At 44.9% G+C, this 15,187-nt stretch overlaps 1 protein-coding gene across 2 annotated transcripts in view; it reads left to right on the top strand.

Moving 5' to 3' along the window:
- The first annotated feature begins 7,309 nt into the window (after positions 1-7,309).
- GLRA1 (glycine receptor alpha 1) overlaps positions 7,310-15,187 on the top strand; it is a 64,153-nt gene continuing 56,275 nt past the window's right edge. For both annotated transcript variants that reach the window (XM_036311798.1, XM_036311799.1), the window contains exon 1: positions 7,310-7,365. In XM_036311798.1, coding sequence (XP_036167691.1) covers positions 7,310-7,365 — 56 coding nt within the window. The remainder of the gene's footprint in view (positions 7,366-15,187) is intronic.

Raw genomic sequence — 15,187 nt, forward strand, 5'->3', positions numbered from 1 at the left:
GGTCTCAAAAAATGTATGCAGCTTTGAAAGAGGCTTAACTTATAATCAGGATTATTTTCTGCTTTGGAAGAATCTGTTTTAAAAATATAAAGCATCACAGATTGGCATTAAAGATAAGGTTAATTGAGACATTTCTGTGTAAACTGCTACTAGTTGGAGAACCTGAAACCTAAGTAATAATAGGTATTTATCTCAATATGTGTTATGATGTCCTTATATAAACAAAATCTAATCATCCTTCATATCATTACAATCTGTCACAATACATCACATATTCTTATACTTTCTGTTGAAAGTATAGCAGGAGTCAGGGCATAAAATGGATAAATTTCAAATCCACTGTGTTTCTTAAAAATGCCAGCATGGCTCAGTGGATGAGCGTCGACCTATGAACCAGGAGGTTACAGTTTGATTCCCAATCAGGGCACATGCCTGGGTTTCTGAGCTAGATCCTCAGGAGGCAGCCAATCAATGATTCTCTCTCATCATTGATGTTTTTATCTCTCTCCCTCCCCCTTCCCAATGTTATATAGACATTTCTAAAGAATAGAAAAGAGAAAATATCCACAATTTGTAGATGAAGCCACCACATCTTTATACCAAAACCTGAAAGAGATTTTTAAAAAGGAAAGTTATAGGTCAGCCCCACTCATGAACAAAGATAATTTCACTTAGTCAAACACAAGTAAAATAGAAGAAACAGAAATTAAATAGTAGGTACCTTCGGCAGACAGGAAAGAAGATGAAGCAGATGTCTAGAGCGCTGGTAATGTTCTACATGGTGATATGGACGGCACCCATTTTAAAATTAGTTGATCAAAATGTATGCACTTGATATATGCATATTTCCGTTTTAAATGGTTTTTATTATGCAGTACAGGAAACTCTTTTCATCACCTCCTCCCTTCCACTCTCCTGTGCTTCGTATGCTGTAGTTCCTAATACTGAGAAAGTACTTAATAAATATTTGTTCAAAACTGAACAAACAAATCTTTTGTTAGAGATGTAAAATCTCAGACCAGGATCAGACATGCATCCAGAATTTAATATATATGGACTTTTTAAGCGAATGAATGAAAACTCGGGGGTGGGGGGTGGGGAGAAAGTGAGTGCTCTGCCAAACCTTTTTTTTTTTTAATCTTCATTTTTGAAAGTATTACATATGTTCCCCTTTCCCCCAATGACCTCTCCCACCCTGCCCACCACCCCCAGGCCTTCACCACCCTATTGTCTGTGTCTATGGGTTATGTATATACGAATATGAGTTCAAGATCAGCCACACCTTCTTTATGTCAAAAGTGCTTGTGAGGGAAGAAAATGAGAGACCTATTCAGGAGAAACTGACTGAATAAACATGAAATAAGAGTTAAGGGCTGAGAGGAAAGTAGGAGAAAGGGGCAGAGATGGTTTGGGGAAAAGATGGGGATGAAGCACAAGGAGATAAAAGTCTCACAGAGATGTCGAGCTGCTAGAGCCCAGAGGACAGATAATGACATGGAGGAAATATGTCATTCCCAAGTATAGACTGAGCTGCAAAATAATTGGAGAGTCTCTGGGCAGAAAGTCAAGATCCAACCAGCTTGATACAGAGCTTTCTTTCCTCGCTGATCCCACATCCTCGTCTTGTACTTCAGGCCCTGAGCAAAGGGTTGGGCCCATGACTTGAGAGACAGGAGTCCTGAGTTCTGGATTCTGCTTTGTGGTGATACCTTAAGCCTGTCATGCCACTTTCCTGGCCCCTATGTAACTAATCAGTAAAATGGAAGGGAAGATCCATTAGTATGTTATGCATCTACTTTTTATGAATGAAAAACCTCCTGGTACCATTGAGATTTCCCAAATAGTTCTGAGGTCCCTTCTTTAAAGCACAAAGAACAAACTATTACTTTGCAATAATAAATTTTTTTTATCCTCATTAGAGGATATTTTTTCCATTGATTTATTTTAGAGAGAGTGAAAGGAGGGAGGGAGGGAGGGAGGGAGAGAGAGAGAGAGAGAGAGAGAGAGAGAGAGAGAGAATCATCAATGTGAGAGAGACACATCAATTTGTTGCCTCCTGCACATGCCCCAACTAGGGTTAGGAATCTGCAGCTGAGGTATGTGTCCTTGACCAGGAATCAAACCCATGACCCTTTGGTCTGTGGGGCAATGCTCTAACCAATTAGCAAAACTGGCCAGGGCTGCAATAATAATTTTTTTAAAAGATAGAAAGTGCATCTCTAAGTTGTGTTAGGAGAGGCTGGTGGTAAGCCTCCAGCTCCCTGGAGGAAAGGCTCTTCCGTAGTCCCATTTTCAGACCCATATTCATCATAATACTTCAGCACAATTAGGCAAGCTACTCAGTTGCTCCAAATATCCATCTCCCTTTACAAAGTACCATTGAAGCCTGTCAAAGGAGTGTGGAAGCATCCAGCACTCTCCTCTGTGAATGTCACTATGGTCAGAGGCTTGGCGTTGGGTTGATTTCATTAGCTGGCTGGGGAAAACATACTCTCACCTGATTAACACTATTCCTTTCTCTTCTCTTCCTCTCTTCAGGGCCCTCATGAATCTTTTTTCTTCTTTCACTTGTTCAGCCATTCATCCTTGCAGGAAATATTTACTTGAGTGCCTTCTATGTGTCAGGCCCTGTGCCATGTGCTAGATATAGATCAGTAGCAAGCTGGGTAGCGTCCCTTCCCTCAGAGATTGCCTTGACCTTCCCTTGCATGCCTTTCATGTGAGTTGAAGCAAAAAATAGTGGAAAGACTCCTTAGCTCTCATCAGGGTACCTGTATTCTTGTCCCAACTCTGCTACTGGTCTAAGGGGTAAGTCACTTAATCTGGCTTGGTATAATTTTCCTCTTCTGTAAATAAAAATGTTGAACAAGCCTGGCCAGTGTGGCTCAGTGGTTGAGCAAGAGCAGTCTCTAAAAATCTCTTGCATAGGTTTTTCCCAGTAGCTCCTAACTAATCTCCCTGCTTTCATTTTGCCCCTTCCCTCCCCCACTTTTTCAAAACATATTTTTATTGATTTAGAGAGAGAGGAAGGAAGAGGGATAGAAAGATAGAGACATCGATGAGGGAGAGACATCGATCAGTTGCCTCCTGCTCTATGGATCAAGCTCGCAATCCAGGCATGTGCCCTGACTGGGAAGTGAAGGTTCATGGATTGACACTCAAGCACTGAGCCACAGTGGCAGGGCCCTCCCCACTTTTTTATTTTTAAATACAACAGCCAGACTAATCTTGTTAAAATGTTCAGTCAGATCTTGTTACTCCTCTGCTCACATCCCCCCAATGGGGTGCACTCGGAATAAAACCCGAAGTCCTTACTATGCCCTGGAGGTAGTACATGCTCTAGCCCCAAACTACTTCTCTATCTTGGGACTCTTCCGTCATTCACTCCACCCAGGCACACTGGTCTCCTTGATGTGACTTGCACACTCTCAGCACACCTCCCTCTCACAGCCTTTGCATTTGCTTTTCCACTGCCTGGAGACCTCACCCTCCCCGCCCCCCTGAGGTTCACATGACTCATTCCCTGACTTCCTTCAGTCATGTGTTCAAATGTCTCCTTTTAGGAAGCCATTCCCTGATCTGACCTCCCTGTATAAAACTGCCCCTTCGTGTCACTCTCTGTGCTTTGTGTCCCTTTACTGTGCTTCTTTCTTTTCCATCTTTATGATTGCTTAATACATCATAACTTACTTGTTTATCTTCTGTCTCCCGCCACTAGAAAATACACTCCATTAGAATAGGAATCTTTACCTACTTTGTCCCACTGCCTAGAATAGTGCCTGACATAGTAAGTGCTCAATAAATGTCTGTTGAAAGAATGAATCTCCTCTAATAATAAAATAAGTCTCAGTGTGTGTCGAAATTTATTCCTACCTAGAAGGATTCAAAACTGGCTACTGGGACTATGAGGGACCAGTCCAATATTGGAATTAAGCTACACAGAATACTTGCCAATAGAAATGGACCATCAGCAGAAACCAGTCCATTCCCTTCCATTCGGGTTTCTGTTTCATAGCATGGTAGTTTCACAATAAGATGAGACCCGAACACCATTTCTTTTATGCAGCTTTATGTGGTGCAAAGAGTAGGCATTACTGTCCTCATTTGGCTTAGGCCCAGAAAGTTTGGTCATTTATCCCATATCATCCAGCCTTTTTGAGGGAGAGATACAATAAGAACTTAAGTCCCTGACCTCCAAGCCTTCAGTTGTTTATTTTCAATAGTGACCTACACAAGACAGGAAGATCTGGGTGTACTCTTTACAGGCAAGAGAAATATGCGAGATATGGGGTAAAAAGTGTAGATTCATAACCATGAAGAGCTTTTCCCACTGAACCTCTGGAGGGTTTGCATGTTCCAGGGGTTCAAAGTGTTATTTCTCTTACATATTGTCATATCCCCGATGTTTGGTACATGCTCAGTTCATGTGTACTGATTCAATAAAAGTAGGAGCCTACTAGATAATAATTATTCTCGGGTGATAATTACTCTCACCTCCTGCAGAGGCCACAGCCTCAGAGACATTCACACCCACAAAGAGCAACACCACACACACACACACACACACACACACACACACACACACACAGTAACCCTTGAAGGAGAAAAAAAAGAAAAAGTAACATCTACACACTGTATTCACACCTGCCTGCACAGGTGCTTCCTAACCAGATGAGGAGCAAGGACAGAGTTGCCAGCTCACAGTTTGTTTTGGTACCTCAAGGGGTACAATGCCCCCAGTTGTGAGTATGGGAAACAGAGTTTATTCTGGTATTATTATTTATTAATTATTGTATTTTTCCATACAAACAACTATAAACCTACCCTGTATGCTTCTGTGGACAGACACCCATTTACAAACACAAATACACATATGCACTTAACATTCACTTCAGAATTAGGCATTTTACAAATCATAAATCAATTTATGTAGACAGAAATATACAAGCTTGTCTGGCCCAAGCATACTCACAAATGTAAAAACACAAGTACACAAACACATTCATGAAGATAATGTTTACCTCAAGGTATGACTGTAAAAGTAAATGAGATTATGTGAAGTGCACAATAATACCTGGCACATACAAGGCATGCTAATAAAGGTTAGTGATCAATAGATACATGATATAAATTTGTATCAGACTTATATGAATACCCACCTTCCAAGCAACATTTTCTTTCCAGTCACTATTCAGGACCTCATGGAAATTCTAAGTAGCTCATTACTTTCTGGTGTGCAGGAGCCAATAAAAAAAGGAAGGAATGTGGGGTGTGCTATCATCCTAGGGGCGGGGAGGAGGCTGGTGAACAAAGCTTTCCTGATTGTGTTTTTTTCCTGGGGAGAAGGCCTGGACTTGGAGGGAGCTGAACTGTTATGAATTATTCTAGAGAGAACCAGCCTCCAAAAACTCAAAAGAAGGAGTCCCTAGAGTTACTGGATAGGAGGGAGGCTCGGTAGGCGGGGAGGGAGAGACCCCACAGTCCCAATCCATTCACATCAGCCAGAAAACCCTCAGAGGCCAGCAATCCATTAGAGCCCGGTAGCTTGGAGAAAATCTGATTAACTCCACCTCCCCAGCTGAGCTCTAGAGTGAAATGTATAGCTGGTTTCTGACACTCAAATAAGGTGGGAGAACAGAAGCAGGAGGAAGAAAAAGCAACGGGATGGGAGTGGTAAGCACTGAATACCTGTATGTACCTCTTGGCCCTGCCATTATTTTGGAGCAAACCACAGCTCCCTGTGACTCTGGTTCCCCAGCTTATAAGATGTAAATGAAACTGTCTCCTGCCTAGCTGGAAGATGGCATATCGTCCTTGTCTCCCAAAAGGGTGCGAGCATGAGGCCAGGACTGCTCCCTCTTGATCCTGGAAATTGCTCAAGGAATTTCCCCTGTTTTCCTGCTGCATTGGCCCTGGGGGAGCGAGGGGGGCAGGGGTGCCTTCTTTTATCGACTAGGCTTCTTTTTGAAACCTCTCTCTCTCTTTTTTTCCTGGGGCCAAATATTATAACTTCAGAGCTCTAAAGAAACTCAAGGACCTGATTCAATTCTTCCCATTTAAGATGAAAAAAATGAGCCCAGAAGTATGTCTGAACTGGGGCCCATGGATTTGTTTTATTCACATACAACTACATTCTTTAAAAAACAAGACATTGTTTTGAGAGACCTGGAGAGATTAACTCCATAACTTCCTCTACCCCACCGCCCCCATGCAAAGGAGAGGGAAGATGGAATCTCTTCCAGCACTCTAAGCGTTAAACTCAACCCAGAGTATAACACGCGATTGGCCAAGCACTGGAAAAAGATCTGGTTTTTGCAGCGGTTGGCCAATGAGCATCTCGAGTGGGAGGGTTTGAAGATACTAAGGAGTTTTCCCCCCTTTTTTTCTCTCTCTCTCTCCACCCCCTCCCCTCGGCGATCGCCTGCCCCCCCCACCCCCTTCCAATCCCCAACGCCGCCAGTTTGTTAAATTAATGCAGTAAGAAAGTCTGAAGATCTGAAGGAGTCCTGGCAAAAGGAAGATGGGCAAGCTTAGAAAACCAAGATGCATCTGAAGCCTAAGGTTCCTGAGCCCCGCGGAGTCGCCATGGACCCTGGCAGCCCCCGAAACTTGCCCTAAGCTCCCTCACATCTGCAGCCCCGAGCAATGGGACACCTTTCCTGCAGTGATCATAACTTATTCGTCGGGGGCCAAAGAACAGGAATCGCAAGGCGACAGCAGACCGACACGCAGGCAGGGGAACGAGATTCCGGGACTCGGTCGCGATGCGCCAGCCTGGCATATTCTCTGGGATTTAACTGAAGGCAGCACCGCCAATCGCTTCCCCTCGCCCCTAACCCCCTCAGCATTAAACCCTACTCTCACTACCCAAGATGCTTGCCCCATCTAACCGTCCGCGGCCAGCGCTCTGATCTCCACAGAAGATTTTTTTTCTTGCATGAAGCTGGCCATTTAAACAGAAAAACGGGTAAAAAAGAAAATATACCCACCCCCAAACGTGCCTCCCCAGCGCCGCAGGGAGCCAACAGACACGCTGGAGTTTAACAAGCAGCAATACTCTCCGCGCTCTCCAAAATCAGGGCTGGACGCTCTCCGTGGTGCTGAAACGCTTCGCGGCGGCGGCGGCTGTCCGTGGTACCTATAGCCCCCTCGCTCCAATTTCCCCTGGGGCTTTCCCTCCGCTCCGTTTCCCACCTCCCCTCGGCATCTGGATTATTTTTTCAATAGCGCTCGCTGGCTTTGTAAGTACCAATTTGAAACATATTTTTGGCCCCATAACTCGTGGACTACAAAGCACAAGGACCTGAAAATGTACAGCTTCAATACTCTTCGACTCTACCTTTGGGAGACCATTGTATTCTTCAGGTATGCAATTTTCTACTGACCACATCGCTCTGATGAAAATGGGGGGAAGGAGCACGGAGGCTGACTCTGTTCGTGATCCCTTCTTTGGGGTGGGGGGAGATGCCGTACCCCGCTGCAATCGGGTCCTTCCATCCGCCGCTCCCCCCTCCCCCCACCCCGCCCTCAGGGTGTCTGGCGTGTGCGTGGAGGTCTGAGACAGCCGTTGCTCTGGCAGCTGTTTACCTGTTTCTTGTGATTTGTTTGTCCTTCCGCCTGCTACACCCCCACCCCATCACTGGCCCCCAGGACCCCTGCATTTGGCTCTCACTCAGCTGGGGACTTTAAGGGGAAGCTTTAGGAGTTACTCAGTTTAATTAGGACTGCATTCTCTCTAACCGCAGTGCCGAAAATCTCAGCTCTCCTGTCTGGGGGAACCAAGTGACAACTAGTGGTGACGGGGGAGGTTGCACTCGAACTCACTGGACACAGAACATTTCATTTTCTCTCCCTTTTTTTGTTTCTGTTTTCTGCGGGGTGTGGGTGCATGCTACTGAGGCTTCGTGCTTGGAAAAAAATAGTGTTACGACCTCGGGTTGTAAAGCCCTAAACTTGGGTGTACAGCGGATTGATTTAGAATCAGATCCTGGGAAACATTTCCCTTTTGAAACTTTGACTCTCTCCTCTCCCCGACTCACCTTTCCAAACTCTACTTTATTAGCTGAAGATCCTGACCTGATTGGCAATTCCTGTATGTGTTTTGTTTTTTAATTTATGTCTACTCCTGACTAAATAGCTGAGTTCCCCTACCCATTTTCTCCCAGGTTAAAATTTTTTGCCTACAGGCTTAGCATTCTTATGTTAATACAAGCAAAAAGTGAAAAATCGCCTTTTCAGGAAGCATTGAAATAGATAGTCCTTTTGAGAGTGGGTGAATCATGCCATCTTCAGAGATGATAATGATAAATTCCATTTACATGAATTGAAAAAAATTATTTTTCTTCCATGACCTGCAGGGATCATTAATCTTTCTCATTTTAGATGCCTGCCTCTCATGTTTTACCATGGCATTGGGTTAACAGTAATTTGAAAAATCTACTCCTTTTTAAAATAAGTAACCATCAAATATTATTCTCTCTTATCATAAATCGGCAAGTAATTTTTGGGTTTTTTGTTTTATTACATTTTAGAGAGCTCTGCATATGAATTGTTGGTTTGACTAATCTGTCGGTTGGTTTATTAAATGAATGACACCTCCCCCTAGATTTTAAGGGTCTATATGTAAGCTTTTCTTCATGTCTTTCTCTTGAGATAAAAAGAAGACCCTTCTCCTTCTCTGATCTACCCAATGCTAAAGCTTCTAATCCCCGGTTCAAATCATTCTTTAATAGGCCATAGTCCTGCCCACAGCTCAGAATGCAAATAGTCAGGGAGTCAGATAGAATTTTAAAAGTGCAGCAATCGAGGGCCCTGTGAAATGTAGCTACTATATGGGGGAAAGGGCAGAAAGTATCCTCTTAATTTAACAATATCAAATCCTTTCTCCCCTATATACATAGTAGAACTGTACTTGGTCACATTTGTATGCAAATTGATTCTCTGTTTGGCTTAAGAAGATAGAACTGTACCAGAGAGATTAAAGAACAAATTAATAAAACCAAGCACATCACCCACCCCCAACTCTTTTTTATTGGTGAACAGTAAGTATAGTTATTTTATTCTCCCAGACATTGTCTTTCACAAAAGGGAAACACAGTTTAAAAGGTTTGAATTGCAATCGTTTTGATAAGGCTGTGAATGTACCATGTTAATACTTTAAGGAAAGTGGTGGTGGCCTATCAGGAAGCATCACTCTACATCTCCTTCCCCTGCGTGTGTCAAGATATACATGAGCTATGATGGGTATGGGATATGACTCCATGTGTTTAGAAGGAAAGAAGAGTCATGACTGAAGGGCTGGGAAGGGATTTGTACCATTGCACTTTCAAAATATAGAAATGGCTTCATTATTTGAGGAGTCAATGTTGCTTCAGAAATGTCCTGAGACATAAAATAATAAAAATGAGAACTGAACTAGGAAAATTCCCCCAGCAATTTTTCAGAGAGGTCGGGGGAGAAGGGGAGTTACAAGGAGGGAAAGTGTTATCTTTGTCTAATTGGCATTTTCATTTCTAACTCTCTCATTTTCTAAATTTTAGGTGAAAATAAGGAAGCATTAAATCTGGGGGTTTGATAGAATGCATGTGGAGGTAAATGGAGACTGGCAGCTCCCTAGAAGGTTCCATGTGAATAATCCCTTCTCCCCCAAGGGACAGACACTGTGTTGAAATAAGACAATCCAATAATCTCAGGCACCCAGGTACTCCTTATATTGAATGATGCCAGATGCTCACCTTGTTGGGAAATCTGGGGGCTAGAGAAGAAAAGAGCCTGGATAACAGAAATGCTGCTGCATCAGCACATAGCCAGCGAAATGGCAATAATGACAGCAAAACAAACAAAACAACAGAGTGCGTGAGGCAGAAATCTCCTCCGGTGCCAACACAGAGAACAATCGAGGCCTTAGAAAGAGCTGAGGGGGAGAGAGACTAGGGTCCTGGGAGACAAGCAAACAGCACAGCGCTGCTCATCAACTGTGTCCCCATTACTAAAATCAAGTGATTTGGCTGAAGTTCCTGCTCTGATATTTGAAAAGCCTGTGGGTGTAGAATTCCAGAAGTGCCATTCTAGGATGCAATAACCAATATTGTCTCTTTATTTTTATCAATGAGGATGGGGCTTTATATCCAGAAAGATGAGTTGTTTTATAGTAGAAATGCATTCCTTTTGAGTCCAAGAGAACTGACTTTGACTCTGAGAGCCCTTACAGTGGCTTATGGGTGAGAAGGTACCAGGGCGACCCCACAATTTTCTCACCTACTCAATAACTCAAATAGACCCGTGGTAAATAACCATATCTCGCAATCTCAACACTGCTGGCATGTGAACTGGAGAATTCTTTGTTATGAGGGCTGCCTGATGCATTGTAAGATGTTTAGCAGCATCCTTAGCACCATAGCACCTCCTCCTCAGTCTTGACCATCAAAAAGCTCTCCAGACACTGCCAAAAATCCAGGGGTGGGGACCAACTTGGCTGCAGTTGAAAACCACTGGTATACAGTGACAACTGTTTAATCTGTTGCTCTGATGTACTAATTAGAATAAGGAAGGAAGAAAATGCCCCTCATGAAACGCTTAAAGCATCGCAGTGAAGCAAAGAGAGCCCTGGCTTGTGCTTGAGACGGGAATAAAGGCAGAGGAGATAAACCAAGTCTAAGCCATGGGTGGCTTCCCCAAATGACGACAGCTTTTCTCTATGTGCCAGTTCCACCTGCCGTCCCAGCAAATGCTTCCTTGCACAGGGTTTTGGACTGAATATGGTGCTCATTTGCTAAGAAAGGTCACCAAAACCTTGAAGGGAAGATGTTTCTAGCACACCAGGGTCAAAAAAAAACATGGCAAATAGATTTTTGCTCAGATCTCGGTGCTGGAAAACCACCCAGTTGAAAGATAAATGAGCTTCCCATCAAAATGGCCCCTCTGGCTTCCTGGTCTCTGAGCTTGCCAAGAGGGGCAGATGACCACCTGGATCTTTCCCTCCGGGTAGCATAGCCGGAGTCTCCTGAAATCTCACCCGTGGCAGTTGGGACACTGCGAAAAGTGCCTAGGAGCTCCTAAAATGGGTCAAGGACTTTTTCCTAAGGAGAGAAGCCCCTAGGGCATGTTTGCAGTAGGGCCAATCAAAATGTCACTCTACCCCCTTTTGGGGGTTTAGGAACCATGAGAAAGAGAAAACATCATGTCTTAAGTCCCTGTGGGTCTGCTTGGCCTAGGACCCTAGACTGGTGAGTGGAATTATGGATCGGCACATACCTTCTGCATGTTTGCAAAACTGATAATGACCTTTCAGGGGGCATCCAGGGAATTCATTGTGGAGACCACCTTGTGAAGGAGGTTGCACCCATGGGATGCAGTGGGAAGAGCAGATAGGCTGTGATTTGAGACTTCCCCACCCCCATCCCCAGAGCCAGTTCTGTTCCCAGCCTGCAGCATGGCTTTGTCAAGTCTCTTCCCCTTATGGGGACTCCGTTTTCTTACCAAATGACTGACTCTGACACCTCTCAGTTCCCTGCAGCCTCGTCTCAGGTCTTTATGAGAGACAGAGGCTGTGCCCCCACAGGCTCAGGATGAATCTGCCTCACTGCTCACACTGCCTTCATTCTTGACCAGGCACTTATTTATCATGTGCTCATGTGTCCAGCCTGAAACTAAGCACTCTGCAGGGGAGACAGAGGTAGCAGATGCCACAGCCCCTGTCCCTGCAGGAAGGGGAGACACTGCTCCCTGTAAGGCTACATCAAAATCCTCCCTCCTTCTCCAGAGGGCCCGCAGAGCTCCCCTCCCGCAGCCTGTGCGCGTCCTGCGACAGCGCATTCATGTGGCATCATTAACTTTATTCCCTTCATCAGCTGACAGAAGCCAGGATGATTTTTAAGATGGATGGCACTGTCTCCCGCCTGGCCATCTTGACGCTATCCTGCAGGCTTTCTGCTGCTTTGGGCAAAGCAGCCTTGGCCCAAAGGGAGGAAACCTGGAATCCAGAATTTAGCTAGTGGCATGACCTTGAGTGTGTCCCATGACCTTTCCAGCCTCAGTTTCCCTAGCCACAAAAGGAAGGGAATTGACAAATCACTCTGTCTAAAATAATTTTTAGCTGTGTCATAATAGACATATATGAGAATGGTTTGAGGTACAGCTATCAGCATATTTCAATTATTATAAGAAAGAGAAACACTGAATTCTATTCAGGCTCAAAGTCCTGAAAGAATTGAGGACCTCACTAACAACTTCACTCTCTGGATAGTTATCTCAACCTGGAAACCATTATTGACAGGTCCCATAAATATGTCAGTTTCCCCAGAAAATGCTTCTTATGATGAGAAATCATGATGCCTGATCACTATCCTCAGAGATGTCAAGCGTGGTCTATGAAAAAGACCAAAGTGTTCTGTACTTTTATCAGTGATTCTGCTTGGTTTTTTCTCCCACATCAAGACTACGTTTTAAACGTTTGTTTACCAAGCCCCATTCATAATTAACTTATTGTCCTTGTCTTTATTAATCAAAGGCACACATACCTGCCAGAAGTACGACCATCATACAATAAGCAATGTCGCCACACTGAGTTGACCTAAGAAAACACAAAATTTAAGACACGCGATGTTTTTAATTAGTCCATAGAGCCTTGTCAGAAGTAAATATGCAATCTGTTAGATTCTGAAATGTTTGAAATGGATTTTGAGTCCTCATTAGTATTTCATGAACCCCCTAGGTACTCAGGGACCCCATTTAGAAAACATTAGATTTGATTTATTCTATATTGCTCCAAGAGAAGAACTGGGGTAAATTGATAGATTAATTTTTTAATGCACATATGCACATTCTGAGCCAATGCAATTTCAAACTTTCTGGCAGATCTGTCACATGGTGAACGGGGCTGCCTTGGTGGTAGTGAGGGTCCTGGCAGTGGAGGTATGCAAGCAGAGACCGGATGTCCTCCTTCCAGGAGGGACACAGACGAAACGTAAACTGCTTTTGTGGGTTGAGATTTGTAACTAGCTCCAGAAAAGTAAATGAAATGCAGGTCAGAGGCAAATCTTCTATATACTTACATTCCCTCCTTTCCTAATTCCCAAATTACCATCTGATCTTTGTAAGCTCTCTGAGTCATGCCATAAACACATACTTACCCATATCTTTTTCTTCTTTTTTTAAAATATATTTTTATTGATTTCAGAGAGGAAAGGAGAGGAAAGAGAGATAGAAACATCAGTGATGAGAGAGAATCACCAATCGGCTGCCTCCTGCACCCCCCTTACTGGGGATCGAGCCCGCATATGCCCTAACCAGGAATCCAACTATGACCTCTGAGGCTCAACCACTGAGGCACACCAGCTGGGCCCTTTTTCTTCTTTATAACGAATTGTATAATGAAGAAAGGGGGCAATGATCACGCACACACAATAGGACAGAGGGTTATTAACAGGAAATCACCTTCCTTATGTAAGAGCCTGGTTTTACACAGTGAGAATGAGCTCAGAATAAGAGACTATCAGAGCCAGGACCACCAACAAATGCACTGGCCCACAGACAAGTCGCCAGGCATGGCTGGTGCTCACAGGACTGATGGTCTGTACGCTGAAGGCCGCTCAGCCCTGAACTCCTGCTGTCTCTCTTGAACCAACTCCCTGGTAAGCCTGATACACAACTGAAAACAACATACGGCTGGCCAGCAAATTCATTCAGAAAGCGCATTGGAAGGGAACAATGCCCAGAGATGCCGGGGAGAGGAGCTTATGCCTATGCTTTGTAAGGCAAGCCCTTATGAGGGGAGCTGAGGCCCCAACGCTTTTGAAACTCCTTAGAAAGGATCCCTTTGTGGTTTTCTGAAGTTGATATTGTCCAAGTTTCCCGAGGCTAATTCAGTGCAATTAGATTACCACTCTCTGCCTTTGAATTCGGCTGTTTTTCAGTGTCCGTTGCTAAATGAGTTTACCATCTTAACAGGGAGCCACCGACCGGCATTAATCCCAGCTGTGAAATGGACAGCGTTCTCTCCTGCCTCATATACTGGGCAGCCCACAGGCACCTGGAAAACCAGGCTCTGCCCCCCCTCCCCCAAAGGTCCGTCCTCAATCTCCCACCCACTCACCCCAGAGAATCACACCCCAGAGAATCACACTTGCCTTCAGTGTCTTAAGTTTCAGAATCATGGAGGTGCAGCTCTCAAGCTAGCACTGAGGGACTGTAGAACACAGGTTCCCACCGTCATACTAGACGACCAAAACAGAAGTTCTCAGGGTCGGGACCCAGAAACCTGTAATGTTAACAAGAGTCTCTAAGGCAGTGCTTTTCAAACGTCAGTGTGTGTGTGAATCACCTGGGGATGCCATGAAGATGCTGAGTCGGACTCAGGAGGTCTGGGTGGGCCTGAGAGTCTGCACATCTAACAGCCCCCACCCATACCCACCCCCATGGTGCTGATGCTCCTGGGGACCAAAGGTTTGCATAGCAAGGCTCCAAGTCACCTGACTGGGGGCCCCTGACATGGATCAACCCTCTTATTTTGCAGATGAGGAGAGGAAAAATGATTTCCTCAAGGTTATAGAGGGAATGGCAGAGATCCCAGAGCCCTTCGCAATAGTGCACGTTTCCCCAGCTCGTTCACGTCTGTCGTCTATAAAGCCCATGTGGCCTGGACTCTGCGACTGTGCGTTCCTCCCTTCAACACACAGTCCTCCCTCAGAAACACGAACATGCATGGCGACAAGGGCTCCTCAGGCAGCTGTTCCCACCCCTGAAGTCCTAGTACCCCAAGTGCTCCCATTCCCACAGCCTGGAACTCCCACTGTGTGCCCCTGGGTAGGAGAAGGGCGCTCGACAATGGGCTTCGAATGCTGGGACCCAGTCACGAGATTCTGAGGACCGATGACAGAGGTAGATCAAGGTGACCAAGGTCTTCCTGTGCAGGCTGTACTATCAACCTTGCAGAACTACAGGCTTACTTAGCACGCCCAGGTGTGCAGAGCCTGCTGCCCATCTACCATCTGTCTGTCTGACCTCAGACCCATGTCCTTCCTTCTCCTCTACCTCTCTGACCTATCATCCTTCCTCCAAAAGCACGTTAGTATCCTACACATTGAATAGAGTAGCTGCTGGCATCTCCGGCCTCTGAGAGCTACGTGTTTATGGCTGTGTATTTATGGCTGCGTGTTTATGGCTGCGTGCTCAGTTCTGCAAGGCACCC

Source organism: Myotis myotis, unplaced genomic scaffold (assembly GCF_014108235.1).
Source record: "Myotis myotis isolate mMyoMyo1 unplaced genomic scaffold, mMyoMyo1.p scaffold_m19_p_6, whole genome shotgun sequence".
Taxonomy (NCBI): Eukaryota; Metazoa; Chordata; class Mammalia; order Chiroptera; family Vespertilionidae; genus Myotis; species Myotis myotis.